The sequence below is a fragment of the Xiphophorus maculatus genome, chromosome 12 (genome assembly GCF_002775205.1).
Source record: "Xiphophorus maculatus strain JP 163 A chromosome 12, X_maculatus-5.0-male, whole genome shotgun sequence".
Taxonomy (NCBI): Eukaryota; Metazoa; Chordata; class Actinopteri; order Cyprinodontiformes; family Poeciliidae; genus Xiphophorus; species Xiphophorus maculatus.
The window spans coordinates 18,619,635-18,635,480 of NC_036454.1; the positions used below are offsets into that span (position 1 = coordinate 18,619,635).

General features: G+C 37.4%; 1 protein-coding gene across 2 annotated transcripts; it reads left to right on the top strand.

Annotated features, from left to right (window-relative positions):
• The first annotated feature begins 937 nt into the window (after positions 1-937).
• Positions 938-14,627, top strand: morc2 (MORC family CW-type zinc finger 2). 2 transcript variants are annotated; one of them, XM_014470611.2, is made up of 29 exons: positions 938-1,042; positions 1,445-1,495; positions 1,636-1,782; positions 2,745-2,798; positions 2,895-2,929; positions 3,012-3,080; positions 3,168-3,258; positions 3,344-3,452; positions 4,831-4,990; positions 5,080-5,191; positions 5,314-5,439; positions 5,538-5,617; positions 5,703-5,785; positions 5,915-6,000; positions 7,070-7,210; positions 7,288-7,442; positions 8,334-8,462; positions 8,571-8,676; positions 8,800-8,932; positions 9,025-9,108; positions 9,547-9,798; positions 9,885-10,127; positions 11,274-11,387; positions 11,683-11,740; positions 11,812-11,950; positions 12,038-12,205; positions 12,825-12,918; positions 13,463-13,651; positions 13,757-14,627. In XM_014470611.2, the coding sequence occupies exons 3-29, from the start codon at positions 1,715-1,717 to the stop codon at positions 13,823-13,825; spliced, it is 3,147 nt and encodes a 1,048-aa protein (XP_014326097.1). In that variant the 5' UTR covers positions 938-1,042; positions 1,445-1,495; positions 1,636-1,714; the 3' UTR covers positions 13,826-14,627. The 2 variants fall into 2 exon arrangements, with proteins under 2 accessions (XP_014326097.1, XP_023199594.1); XM_023343826.1 differs by lacking the exon at positions 11,274-11,387.
• The last annotated feature ends 1,219 nt before the right edge of the window (positions 14,628-15,846 follow it).

Genomic DNA, 15,846 nt, shown 5'->3' on the forward strand with positions numbered 1-15,846 from the left:
AATGTTTTGACATCTATCTTTTGTTTTGACTTGATCAGTGCATATAATATCAGACATTAATCAACTAGCCCTACCAGGGATTAGAAGCACACAAAAATGGTGTGATAAAGTATTCATACAATTTTTTTTATTTTCTTTTAATTGACCATGTTAAAAGTGTAGGCTTTTTCATACTCAACTTTCCAGAGTTTTCTGTGTTTTATAATAAAAAAGAACAATGACACACAAGGCAAGGAGGAACAATACATGGACAGAAAGGGAAAGAACACAAGGGGAAAGGTTGGACACAGGAAGGAATGAAGGTCAGAAGGAAGCAAGGTTAGAACGAAGGAAGAGGAAGAGCCCAGGGAAGGTAAGAACAAATAAAACAAGAAAGAAAGGGCATGAGGAAAGGGCATACCAAAATAAAACACAAAAATGATGAAGAAGTAGAGAGTAATCTGGCAATATTAATATATTTTCATACAAACATTTTCTTTTCCCATAGCTACCAAGCTCTGAAAAGCGCTGAAATAAAATCCCACACTTCTCCAAACTGTGTGGAAATCCTTTATTAAACTGAACTTGGGACTCTTGAACTGTGCCTTTTGACTGTCTGGTCCTTTTGACTCCATAAATGTAAGTATCTCCAGTTGTACTGGTGCAATAGTTTGAAGACCATGGTCTTAAACTAACACTCAACAAATTTAATTTCTTATTTGTGCATGTTAGAAAGTAGACATATGTATTTAAACCTCCCCAGCAAATGTAGTTGATCGTTGTTTATTTTGACATTTATTTGTTTGATAATAGTTTTACATTTTGGCGCAAACAGGTGCGCTTCAACTCCTTGTGTGCACCGGTATGTAATCTTGCTTACGTAGACGGACGTATTCACCAATGGTTATTGAGAATCGTGCCATGTTGTTTTCCTATTGGTCTGCGGAAAGACAGAGGCGGGATTTGTATATTGTCAGGGCGCTACGGGGAATCAACTATCGCCGTCGAAGAAACTGGATTTTACGCGGCCTGTGGGATTGGTTTATGCCAAGGAGACCAAGACGTAATGTTACAAACTATGTATTCCTCTAGCGTGTGATTATTACAGTGTGAAGTTTCTGTCGTATTACAACGGCCTGCAAATTTGGTCAAAATGTCAAGATTTAGCTAACGACTGTGAAAGGCTAGCTAGTAGCGTCGTTGCCCCATAAACAGTCAAGGGATGCTAATGTCCGTTAGCTGCAGTTTTAGCCAGACGGTAAACATTAGTAACAATGGATGTCCAAAAGATAAGCAGTTTATAACATGCATACATAAGTAAACACGGAGTTGCATTGCTTCCCAGAAGTCCAGCTTGTCTGTATGCTGATTGTAGACAGTCATATGTGGAAACGTGTTTTCAGGCAGCACTGCGCCCAAAAGACGCTCCTTGATAAAGTCACAACATTTTGTTGTTCTTCAACAGGCCTCCCACGTGGTCCACCCGAGTTACCTTCACCTGCAGGGAGTCTTTTACGTGAGTGCTACTTTTGCTATGCTGCATTAGCGTCCATATCAGTTAATTTTGTCTTACGTCGGACTATTAGTTAACGAATTAGGGAGGTGTGCAGTTTAATACATATGACTGGTGATTGTAATTTTAACTTCCCTTTTCAGAATGGAAGCTCTCGACTAGAGCTCGTTTGGTCAGGAAGAAGGCAAACAGGAAGGAAGTAGACCATAACTTTGAGGGGCCATGGCCTACTCCAGCTACAGCAACCTGAGCAGAGCTCAGCTTACCTTTGAGTACCTGCATACAAACTCGTAAGTACAAACATTGACAATATGACCAGTTTATGATCTTAGAGCAGCTCAACTTTATGACAAAAGAAATCGACTAAATCAAACAAGATTTAAGATTTTCAGTTTTCAAGCCAGATAAAAACCAGGAGTCCCTCCATAAAAAGCCCTTTCCTCTGTCAGTGAACACACTAACAGAAAATATGATGGATTATGAAAAAGCGGTATCACAATCTTTTACAGTACCTTTAAAGAAACATTGAGTCCTGTGTGAGATCTGAATCAGCTACAGGGAGGTTATTAGCGCTACAGTCTGTGGGCTGTGTTAATGTGCAGACTGTTACACGCCCATTCACTGGACACACCTTCCAATCAAGCTCTTCCAACAAGTCTTACCTCCCATAACTCATGTGTTGATTTAGTTTGTAAACAGGCTCATCTCAATAAGTTAGAATATTATTGAAAAGTTAAGTTGTTCAATTTCATTAGTGAAAGAACATGAATGTTTAGACCCACACAATCATATAGAGAACTGCTAACATGAAGACCCTCCACAGGGAGGTTAAACCACAACACATAATTTAAAAAAAAACAAACAAAACTGTTCATGACATTCTTCTGCCAAGCAGATTTATTGGGAAGTTGAGTGGAAAGAAAGCGGCCAAGTATATGTATACACCTAAAGCTTGGGTAATATAAGTTTGTTTGTATGAGAAAAATCCATATTTGGAGAGAAGCAAACACCTCTACAAAAACTGAACAAAAGAAGAGTTGCATTATTATGTTGCCATCAGCGTACTTGGCTGGCACAATTTACGGTGTTGCTTGGAAGCATGTTAGTTATGCTCACATGAAGTTTACAGAACATTGCAGACAGAATACATTTATACTGCAAATTTGGAACAAGAAGTTCCAGATTATTTATATTAGGAGAATGTGCCCTAGTATTTACCTTTGGACTAAGAATCTTAATTGTATGCTCTTAGAACAACCCATGAGTTTTTATTTGGAGCCTTGGCTGAGCTTGTGGACAATTCAAGGTAATAAGTTTGATTGGAAACTAATTTTACCAAGATAATGTTCATTAAACAGATTTTTTTCTAAATTCTGCGTTCTTTCTTTTTTTCTTTCTACAGAGACGCCAATGCAACTAGAATAGACATCTACACCGGTACAGTTATAAGTGCTTTACCAGTTTTACACATTGAGTTGTTCACAAAGATTGCATTTTATAACTGTTGTTTCTATTCCAGAAAAACGACCAGAGCTCCGTGGTGGTTTTATGCTTTTTTTTCTAGATGATGGCATTGGAATGGACCCAAGTAAGCAAGACTTAAAGTAGGCTCATAATGAGGTTTTTAGTGATGTGCTCTTCTTATTGTGTTTTCGAAACATCTCCTTTTTGATAGTTGAGGCAACCCACGTGATTCAGTTTGGAAAGTCAAACAAGCGCTCCCCAGAGTCCACTCAGATCGGCCAGTATGGAAATGGATTGAAATCGTGAGTGCTTTCAATCTGTTTGATATTTATTGTACGCAGCTGGTGTAAAAATGTCTCACATGGGATTTTAACTTTGTTGTTCCAGGGGCTCAATGCGAATTGGGAAAGACTTCATCTTGTTCACAAAAAAGGATAATACATTGACGTGTCTCTTCCTGTCGAGGACTTTCCATGAAGAAGAAGGGCTTGATGAGGTCAGACATCTATTTTTACTTGCAATATCTAACTCATGGTGTTTTCTACCAGCACATAATGACATGGGTTGGAACATATGTGTGTCTATTTTATGCATTGAAAGTTATTTAATGTGTTACTATGAAAAAAATGTTGTATAGTGAGGCATATACACAGGCGTAGCAACATCAGGTTTATTCAGCCTCTTGTCATTTGTTTTTGATCTGTCAAGTAATAAACCTATTTTCTACTTCTCAGTCTGAAGATACGAAAATAACTTTAGTTTAAAAGTTATTTAATGCCTGCCTTTTTAAAACATGTTATTCATTTCAATCAGCTGCCTCGGGACAGCTTACGTAGGTTTTAAATAGTAACTCTGTGTTTTAGTAAGGAAACAGTTTTCTCTATTACTGCTCTTTGTTAAATGAGTAACATGACATTTACACCACTGCATTCAATGTAAAATAATCATGTTAGGTTTGGCTAAATAGGTCTATGCATTTCTTTTTCATTTCTGTATTGCTTTGGATAGAGGTGTCTGCCACATGCATAAACAAACGTTTCTGAAACTAAGCTAATAATTTACAGCAGCAGTGAGCTGTGTTAAGAGGAAACACATTTAAGTAACAATTCACCTTGGTATGACAAGCGTTGGACAAATTCACCTTGCTATGATGAGCGTTGGACAGCATTTACTCTTTGTTCTCATTTGATTAAAAATTAAAGGCCCCCAAGAGAAGAGTCTTTCAAGCCAGGATTGGGATGTTTGATGTGCTTCAGTGTTTGTCTAAGGAGAGATGTGATGGCGGTGTTGAGAATGTTAAAACTGACCTGCTGCACCTCTGTTTCACAAAGCCAAACGCTCTGAGCCACAGGGGTTCAGTGGCATTTCAACAGTTTTAAATCCTTTGCCTGAATTACAGGCCTTAAGTGGAAGCAACTTTAGCTAACTTTCTTTTACAAATACACTGGCAGCATCTTTTGCTCAGTGGCTTGATGTTTGAGCTAATGGATCATGCTCATGTTAAGTTCTGATAATACTATGCACCCCCTGATGCAGAGAACTGTCAGAAAATGTATTGCACAATTTGGCTGCTGTCGTAAATGTGAAAGAAATGAATTATGAAACTGCCTTATTTGTTGTTTGTTTTTAATTTAGTTCCCTAAACATTCTTGTTACTTTATTTGTTGCAGTTACTTCATGGAAGTCTGTATTGAGCAAAGTTTGTCTTACAAATGCATAATTGTCCATCAGATCAATTTATTGGGAAACCATGGAGATCTACTAGAAACTCATGACTTTAAACATCCAAATTACCACCAAGTTGTTTTTAGAACATGGCTGATATTTAAGCATTTTATGGCAGCGTGTTGAAGGTTCTGATCTTCTCATTTCAGGTGATTGTGCCACTCCCCTCCTGGGACCTGAAAACCAAGGAGCCCCTGACCTCTGACCCTGAGAAGTATGCAATAGAAACCGAGCTCATCTTCAAATACTCTCCTTTTAAAAATGAACACCAACTCATGGAGCAGTTCAACAAAATAGAAAGCAGCAGTGGTAGGCACATAAAAAATTCTTTTTATTTTATTTATTTGTGAATAATTACATAAATAAAATTGGTTACCTCCATCTGTCTATTTCCTAAGGCACTCTTGTGGTCGTCTACAACCTAAAGCTGATGGACAATGGAGAACCAGAACTGGATGTAGAGTCAGATCACCAGGACATCCTCATGGCTGGGACACCTGCTGAAGGAGTGTGAGTTTAGCCAAAGGACTTCTTAGAAAGACTAACAAAGGAACCACAACATCATGTGAAAGACATCATATACTGTAACTGTTTATGTGTATCAGTGTGAAATGTTTTGAACATCTGCACAGGAAACCAGAACGGAGATCATTCAGAGCGTACACTGCTGTTCTGTACATCGACCCACGCATGAGGATTTTTATCCAGGGACATAAAGTCAGAACCAAGAGACTCTCCTGCTGTCTCTATAAACCAAGGTAACATGATGTCAAATGTATTGACTCTGAATTCACTTTATGCTGCTTTCACTGACTGCATATTCTTGTTTTTTTTTGTGTTTTTTTTTACTAAAAAGGGTTTATAAATACTCATCAACTCGTTTCAAAACACGTGCTGAACAAGAAGTGAAGAAAGCAGATCATCTTGCAAAAATCGGTGGGTGTCTCTGTTATCCGTTGGATTTATTAAACAGTTGCTGTATTTTTAAGTCAATCTGATTTAATTTTCCCCTGTATGTTAGCTGAAGAGAAAGCGAGAGAGGCGGAGAGTAAGAGCGTTGCCATGGAGGCCAGATTAGGAAATGATCTGTCAAAAGAATCGAGGGTAAAGAAATCTTCTGTTCAAGTTGTCGACATAGGATATCTTTTAAATTTTTTTCTGTCATTTAGTGAGGTGAATCTTTGTGTAACATTTCACTTTGATTTTTCTCACTTATTTTCTTCATTTCCTCAGGCAATTCTGAGAAAAGTTCAGGATTCTGCCATGATGCTACGAAGGGACGCTGACATTCGAAAGAGAAATCTAGAAGCCAAACAGAAGTATGTCTTCCCCCAGAAGCAGATGCAGTTGGCATTGAATGTTTGATCAGTACAGCAGAAATATTTCTTTTGTCATTTAGCGCACATTAAATATATATTTTTTTATTGTTACATGTTTCTAGTGGGTGCATCTCAGTAAGACCTACTGCAGTAAACTAGAGGCTAGAGACCACAACCACATTGTTTGAGAATACCTGATTTCATTAAGACTTCCTTTTTAAAAATCCTTATAAACTTGCATTCATTTTAAAGATATGTTTGTTCAATATGTCTTATTGAACAAATTAGATGTATTTGTTCAAAGTCCTAATATATTTTAATATGCATGAGTAAGCATCAGGGGAAATCATCTTAGTATTATACAGAAGCAGTACACTTGCATACTGTTTTTATTTTTATGAACTTTGAAGCAGCTCAACCTCAATGAATAGAACATGTGGGACTTATTAGTTTAACCTTTGTGTTTGATTACTGAACTGGATTGATTAGGACATGCTACTGTGTTTTATTAAAGGAATATAATTTCAGTTTTAATCTATTGTTAATGTCAAATATATAATAAACAGGTTGGGTCAGTGATCACATTTCAGTCTGAGGACAGGGTAAACGATAAAATCAAAACTGAAGACATAACTGGAAATCTTATCAAATCAGCCACAGGAGAGTGAGGAGACAAAGGAAAATGCTCATGTTGCTGCATGAGCATTTTTTCTACTTACCTCCAAGTGTCATCAATTGAGATATTTCAGTCAGGTGTATACATAATTTTGCATATTCTACTTAATTAGCCCTTTTTACATTAACCCAGCTCAAACAAAAGGGATTTTCTGCTCTGTGTGTAAACTAATCAAAATTAATCCAAATTTAGATGAAGAAAACTTGATTTATGAGTTCACACTTGTTGTCTAGATAAACTTCAACAATATGGAATGAAAATTAAATTTGTAGAAACCCTTTTTAACCAACAGTCTAAAAAAACTTGGCTGTTGATTAATTTCTAAGCCTTACACAATTTAATCCATAACACAAACTCGGATTAACAATCTGCTCCACTCACCTTTTTCCTCAGAGCATTAAAGGAACCCAAGGACTTGAATTTTATTTTTGGGGTAAATATTGGGCAGCGGGAGCTGGACGGGATGTTCGTGTACAATTGTTCTCGTCTCATCAAGATGTATGAGAAGACGGGTCCTCAGCTCGAGGGAGGCATGTACGTAAACACAGTGAAACTTCAGCGTTCTGTCACTTTAGGGCTTGAATAAAATAAAATAATCTTTCTCTTTTAAGGGCATGTGGAGGCGTAGTGGGAGTTGTTGATGTCCCTTATTTGGTGCTTGAGCCGACCCACAACAAGCAGGACTTTGCAGATGCTAAAGAGTATCGACACTTACTGAAAGCCATGGGAGAGCATCTAGCCCAGTACTGGAAGGACACCAACATTGGTAAGTGGTTTTTATTTTTTAGACTGCAGTTTGTATCTGTAACAAAGCTTACTAGAAACAGTGTAAGTGATTATGTTTATTATTGAGGGCTTTAAAATACGTCTTTCTATCTGACAGATCTTCAAAGTAATTCTTGGTACATGATTGAATTAAGTGCTTTATTTCTATGGATTTTAATCAACAGCATATCAAAATGTCTAACTTTTATGAAGCATTGTACTTATCCATCTGAGAAGTTGAGACAATGTCCTCCTATGTGTGAGAGCGATGTCTGCAAAAAAGTTTTGTTAATGTTTTTAATTAAATAAGTAATTACTGAGTTTATATTTTGAAAGTTATTTAATGTCTTATATTGGGGACTGGTATTGTTTCCATAATTAACTTGAAAAAGTAAGCAGTCTATTGATTAATTCTTTTTACTGATTTCTTGATTTCTAAAGTAACTAAGTTAGATTACATGTTGTTTTATTAGTTACATCCAGCAGCTGCTGACTTCAAGCATTGAGGCCTGTAAATGCTGCAGATCAAATTGCATGATGTGAAAAGAAAAGGTGGTTTGTAATTGGGGACATTATAGCTTTGTGAGTTTTTTCTGAATTTATAATATTAAATAAACTTATGTTTAAAAGTTTCATTCTAAATGAACAGTCTTTTCTGGAAGCAACAACTTCCACACAGAAGATTGTTGTTGCGGTAAGTATAGTCTGTTAAATTATCAGAAAAGGGTTGGATTTTTAACTTTTCCTACCGAAAACCCCTGGTAGTATTAACGTGATGTCGACATTAAATGTTTAATAGACGCAACAAGCAAGGATAGGGTTGTTTCCTTTTAGAATAACTAATTAGTAACTGCATGACATTGTAAGAAATGGTGTTTTTGTGTTTGTGCAGCCCAAAAAGGCATTGTGAAGTTCTGGGATGAGTTTGGATATCTGTCTGCCAGCTGGTCTGCACCTCCATCCACAGAGCTGAGATACAAGAGACGCCGTGCCATGGAGATACCCATTACTATTCAGTGTGGTAAGTTGCACATGTTGATTTAGTGTTTCTTTTAAGGGTATCAATTAGGTTTCCCTAAGGATATACATTAGATCAAACTTGCCCTGTGGTTCTGCGTTTTATTCTTAGATAAGTGTTTGAAGTGGAGAACGCTGCCTTTCCAGATGGACGCAGTGGACAAACGCTACCCTGACAGCTGGGTTTGTCTCATGAATCCTGACAGCACCCAGGACAGGTGCACAGTGAACATGTCAAAAACATCTGCACTTTAAATTTTAATTGTTTGTATAACACATCTCCTCATGCCAGTATATTTGTCTTATTTTTAATTATTCCAATAATTAAAAATTTGTTTCAGATGTGACGCTCCAGAACAGAAGCAGAATTTTCCTGTTGGTGTTTTAAAGAAGGACAAGCAAACAGCTGAAGACAAACAGAAAGAGCTAGCAGAGAAAATCAAACAGCAGCAGGAGAAACTAGAAGCCTTACAGGTATTTTATTCACATCTATTTTCTGCTACCTCCTTTCATCCATTCAGTTTTTTTTAATAACACAGTATAAATAATTCATTTCTTTCAATCAGAAAACCAGCACAATTAAATCTGCAGCAGACATCAAAAAGCTCCCACTTGAAGTCAGCATGAAGCCAACAGAGACTTCGGGTCAGGTACGACTTTCTTGTGACTTTGATTTATTTTTTTTCTTTCCCTAAAGTTTGTTAGATCATATTGGTTTCATAAGCTTATTTTATTCATCTATCCTCATTACTGTTCTTATAATGCTTTATGTGGATATTATTTAGAGAACACAACTGCACTAAAACTGATCTTTCTGATGAATCTGCATTTATCTTGGGGGGAGAGGGGGTTAAATAGATTCAAGTGATTTTGAAAACTAACAATTGCTTGGAGTTGTGTTGAAAAATTTTAATTACATTAGGACATGAATAAATTCTACTTTTCTTAACCTCAAATACAAAGTAGAAAAGCTCTGATTTGACCCTGAAGTTTATGAATTTGATTTATGAAAATCCAAAGTAATTCTCGAGGGCTATTTTAACCTTGATATAATTAGATTTTCTCTTTCCTCCATGTTGCTTATTTAGGCAACAAGGTCTTCTGAAAGGACTACGTCACGTCCACGCTCCCCGCCTCTCCCAGCTCACCTGAAGAGTGCTCCGAGCATCCCTCTGTCACGCACAGCTTCTCAGCGTCCCACCCGAGCGTCTGCGACTCCTCCCACTCCACTTAAACCAGAACTGTCCAGGACCAGAGCTGCAGCAAAGATTCCTCCGTCTGAAACAAAGGCTACACCCAAAGCTTCTGCAAAAACACCTCCACCCAGTCGCAGCTCTCGGGTAAATTGAAGTCTTAAGGTATCCAAAGTTTTCTTGCAGTTTCCTTTGGAGAAGATCTGAAATACTCTTGTTTTGTCCTCTTATAGTCCTTGACCAAAGCGTCACCCATCAAACCAGCTGCTGCTGGACAACGCAAGAGGATAATTGAGCAGGAGGAGAGTGAGGATGAGGAAGACGATGATGATGATGAAGAAGAGGAGGAAGAAGACAGTGAGGAGGACATGGAAGAAGAACCACAATCGAAGAAATCCAAGATGGCTACCGCTGCCAGTAACCGTGGTAAAGTGGTGGAGAAGGCCCTGCCTCCAAAACGAGGGAAGTTGGATGAGGTAATAATACAGAGTTGACTGAATGTCATAAAAAGCATCTTATGATTACATTTAAAGATCTAAGATATAATGGGTACTACTGCTTGCAACAGGGTTAGACGACTCTAAAAACCAAAGAATAGATTCTACTGAGTCTGTCTGCATCAGGAGTGGGAATCTTGAAGTTTCTCACAACTTGATTCAAAATCAGTTTTCGATCAAATGATTATTCTTACAGTTTTTTGCTTCTATCTGAAGGTGTTGAAAGGATTCTCATGATCTGCCTTTGCAAGACAGAATGACAACTTGAGACACTAATGTGTCTTCTTCACATTTAAGTTTTAAATATCAATCCATGTTTAGATGGAGTTGTTGCAAGCTTCATCATGTTAGTGTCACTTTAGTGGTTTTGGTTAAGGCATTGGCAACCTTTTAGTCTGTAAAGTGAAGCTGTGGCACAGTGAAAAACTACAGGCTGTCCCATACTTCATCTGAAGCCAAACAGTCAACGCACAGTCAGGAGTTTCTTTCTATGTACAGATTACTTGGGTTGTTACCAACAGCTGGTGAAACATTCATGTCAAATAGCATCTTTAGAAATATACTTCCTTTACCTGTTGTATCTTACGTTATACCTTCGGTTCAGTAATCACAGCTGCGTGATCTATAACCTCACATGGCGCCGTAATGGAAGCTTTGATGTTGAGAATGTATCATCAAACTATAATCTGAAAGGGTCAAAAATATAATTTCTGAATATCAACACTTTAAGACAAATGCTGAAAATGAGAAAAGATTAAGAAAACCTTTTATTTAACTTCTTTATTTCTAGAGACATTGTGCACATACAGATGTCTACAAATTCTTTAAATGTGTCTTTTAGTTTTTAGATATTCATATGATGTATGAAATGAAGCTGTGAGGGAAAAAATAATAGATGAAGACAGTGAACATAGATGTAGTGTAATGTTGAGCCATTATTCACCTTGTACTTTATGCAGATTCAACCAACTTTTCCTCTCTACAGAGTCAGAGTGCCTCAACAAAGTGGATTACCAACTGGGCAGAATACTACATTAGATAGATTTTAATTGGAGACTTTTTCAAATTAATGCAAGCTGCTCAGTTAGCTTTCCAGTCAGAACCGATCTGCTATTGACCTTGCAGGATAAAACACACTCTCATGCTGAGAAGAAAGGATTGTCCACTCCTGCACGGCAGCAGCCACCTACACCAGCCTCTAAAGCTGTTCCCACACAACAGCAAGGGGCTAAAGAGAAGGTAGCTTTACAGGGCTCCATCACTATTTCCTTGAAAATAAGTCTAGGCTGGGTTTTCTCACAGTTTCTAACAATCAAGAGATTTCTTTCTCATCCGATTAACCTTCTTGTGTCTTCTATTCACTTTTTGAAAATATATTAGTTGTTTTCTTAACACATAGCACTCTTCTTTAAGTCTGCATGCTAGGTTCACCCAATAATCACAATTTCTCAAAAACGTTTTCCTTTTTCATCCCTCCCTCTTCAGTAAAATGTTGCTCTAGTACTGTGGTGGTAAAATGTTTGTGTTCTTGCAGGTTCCTGAGAAAACGCAGCAGAAGGAGCCAGAGAATGACACTAAAAATGCTCAGAAAGGTCAGTTAATACACATAAAATGTCATTTGTGAAAAAGAGTGTTTTCTTTCTACAGATATTTTGTTTTTCAGACAAAGGTCTTCTGGTTGAAGTGCGCGTCAATAAGGAGTGGTTTACCGGTAAAGTCATCGCTGTGGAGGCAAATAAACAGAGCGTTCGCTGGAAAGTCAAATTTGACTACGTACCACGAGCGACACCCAAAGACCGATGGTAAGACGCATCATCTCGCTTCATTTTGAATTTAAATTCATACCGCAGAACATTATTTTTATTTCCATGTTGTACGTTTCTCTAAAGGGTCTTCAAAGGCAGCGATGAAGTACGGTTGATGCGGCCACCGTCTCCTAACTCCCAGACTCCTGACACCCAGCAGGAGACGGAGAAAGGTTCTGCCCCCATGGAGCCCGACACGACTCAGCCTGGAACCAGTCGAGAGGTGACAGACAGCCTGGTGGCCATGTTGAGGTGAACTACATACTGTACAGCTGCTTATCATCAAAAAATGCATTTTATTCAGTTCACTTAAGGATTCACATAGGTTTTGCAAACAGAATCATGTTTTTCAAGTGTTTATTTTGGTTCATTTTACCAATTATGGCTTACAGCTAGTGAAGTAACATGCATCCGTATTTTTCTATTTATGCACCACAGATAAAAAATATGTTCTTTAAGTGATTAAATATATGTCTATATAAAAATGTATGTGCAAGCTTAAAATTTAATGTCTAATTTGGTGGTGCTGCCACCAACTGTTTTGGAGGGGAACTGCACCCAATGACTCTATCCTTTCTTGCAGCTAATTTATAATCAATGTAGAAATATTTTTAATACAAACATATCATAGCCTTGACAATCCTGGAGAACACAGACACCCTCTTCAAGAAGCATCATACATACAAGCGTCATGGATAAAATATATTTAGGATTTTCTATAATATTCTAAGTTAGCTATAGACTATAATCATCTAAATGCTAAAAATAAATGGACTTTAAATATAATTTTAAGTTTTTAAGATGTATGTTACTAATTTCATAGAATATCCACATGATGTGACTGAAGTCCTTCAATCTGTTTGTGTTTCAGGACGATGTTGCGTTACTTCTTCCCTCCTGCTTTCCGGATTCCCAAGGATGATGTTAACAGCATGACAGCTGAGGAGCTGATGGCCTTTCCTCTGGTGAGAAACATGACGCAACCAAACACGTCCTGGTCAGTGATTTGTTGGTTTGTGGGTACTTTTGCTGAGGAAAGTCATAGTCCAACAAATTGTTTGAGTCCATGTTTGAACACAAGCATAACATAATTACATGGTGTGCATCTGTATTGTGATTTTGTCTCAGTTTGGTCACTCAGAGATCTGACTCAACACAGTTAAAAACAACCACTTTGCCCTCGTTGTTCTCTTTCATCATGAATGTCATTGCAAAAGGGTAAAATTGATTTGTCAGGGAACACCCAGATTTGTTAGAAAACAGATTGATAGAAACGGCCTGTGATACAGATTTTTAATTACAGGGTGGAATTTTTATAGTGTATTTGTTAGCGGCAGCAGAGCAGTCTGAGAATATAGCTGACAATAAATCAGACAGTAGAGCAACAGCTGGTTCTTGGAGATGCTTTAAATACTCCCCCTCAGACCCTGGACATCATAAGATGAAGAGAATGTCACTAAGATAAAGCGAGTGGTTCTGATGCTAACAGAGTTTTCCCCCTCTCTGTAGAAAGAGTATTTCCAGCAGTACGAGTCGGGGCTCCAGTCGTTGTGTAACTCGTATCAGAGCAGAGCTGACGCCAGAGCCAAAGCTGTGGAGGAAAAGAACAACAACACTGAGGTCAAACTGAAGGAAGCAGATGAAAAACTACAAAAACTACGAACTAACATTGTAGCCCTTCTACAGAAAGTTCAAGAGGTAAGAACTACTAATCTGAAGTGTACATTGTTTTTCACTTTGCTGCATGTTTGACCCATTTGATGCTGTTCATGATTCAGCAAACTTGTTTTCTTGACATTTTAGGATATTGACATAAACACGGATGATGAACTTGATGCATACATAGAGGACCTCCTAACCAAAGGCGACTAAAGAAGACTGAATGGATAAACGCAGCAGAAGCTGATAAAGACTGAGTGTTCACCTCAACTGTTGCTTACTGACAGCTCCCAAGGACCACTGCTTCTGTCCAGTGATCCATGAATATTTGGGGATGTTTAGTTTTTTCGATCTCTCCACATCTTAAATCCTAAGTTTGATTTGTTTCTGTATTGTTGGTTAGCCCTGTGGTTTTCCTTTTAGCCCTTTTTTTTATATATCTCCTTATAGACCATGTCTATCTGTTTAAAACATGTTATATCCATTTAACGTAATTTGTGTAGGTTAATGGAAGCTCCTTTTTATATGTGCAGCTTGTGATAAGCTACACTTGTTCTTTATTTGATCCTCCCACCAGGTGGATATTACACACCATAAGTGGCAGCGCAGCAAGTCAAAAAACACACTTGTCTATACAGTAACTTTTATTTTTGTACACTAAGAGAAGCATCAGTGTTGCCCGTTATTTGTTCATCCCGGTTAGTGAACCAAGTGTGACATGCCACATTCACCAATGAGAACTACAAGCTTGGTTTTATCAGTATAAACGTTCCTTCAAAGCCTCTACATTTATGCTTTGATTGTTCTTTGCTTATTTTTGAAAGAAAAGCTAAATGTATGTTTATCATTTAGTGACTGTGTTCTTCATTTTTGAAAAGATTTTTAGCAAGTCATGGAAATGTTTTATTGAATGGTGCATGCTTTTCAGTCTTGTTCTAATTGAAACAAGTGTTGTGTATTTTTGACAAACTTTACTTACAACAATAAAACCGGTTCAGGATCCATTACACTTTTATTTGCCTGTGTGTGATGCATTAACTTGAAGTCCAAAGTAAAACACTCTGTCGACACCCTGATTACTTGTAATTTCTCAGCATAATTGTACAGTTTAATTTTATTTCATCTGACTTCAGACCATGAACCGTGCATTCTGTATATTATAGCAAAAAGTAGATCATAATCTTGAGGTTTGAAGAAAAATGCATTTTGACATATTCTGAACAATGTCATTTGTTTTGGGGTCTTTTTTTTGATTTAATTGCTCTCCAAATGTAATTGGATCACCCGATGCAAGTTTGTCCAGAAGTAAAAAAAAAACAAGAAAGTCTCCTTACCATGATGCTTAATAAGAAGCGAACACCATGTTATTTCATTTGTGGATGAAAACCTAACTAGCAAATAGTTTGAATCCATAAATCATAGAAACGATGTACAGAATTAATCAGGAAATGTATTTTGTAAAGGATGTTTTATGGGAACCCTGCAGACGGTGTTTTTTGTTTGTTTTGTTTTTTGCTGAAGGTCCTTGTGATGGAAGTATTTACCGTAATCAATGACATTGAGACTCCCAGTGAGGTAGTGAGATTTATTCAGTTGCCTGCAAAGGAAGAGCATCACCACACAACACGCATGATATTATGGTGAGAGACTTTGAGATAAACCTCAGAGTGCAGCACATTTACACAAGCAAGGCAATTCATCTTCAAGGACATTCTCTCAACCTTAAAAACTGTAGATATGGTTCTCTCAGCTTAACCTTCATATGTTTAACACAACTCTCTTGTCTTGCAAGGAGACAGGAGAGTTGTGTTTGTTATAAGGTCATAACAAACACATTTTATGCAATGTAATGAAGTTCAGTAAAACTTCTTTCACAGGCCTTAGAGGTTTATTAAAGAACATTATGAAATGGAGATCCTTATTATAGGATCACTATTAGCTTTGCATTCTATCAATACAATATTTTTAAGGGATGAAGCCAAAAGAGGTTCTTTTTTAAGTTTTCCAAAGCCAATGTAGGTGCCACGGAAAAAGTGACATCTAGCAAATGGTTAAAAAGAAGCATAAAATAATGCATTTCAGTCAAATTCACACATTCCATTGGGATTTATTTTATTATGTTCAAAGAAGAAAAAAAAAACATCAGTCGATGTGGTAACCTGCCAACCTTTAATAATTTACTGCTGCAGCTCCAACAAAACTAAATTGAATGTTTTGGTTTTAATGTGACAAAA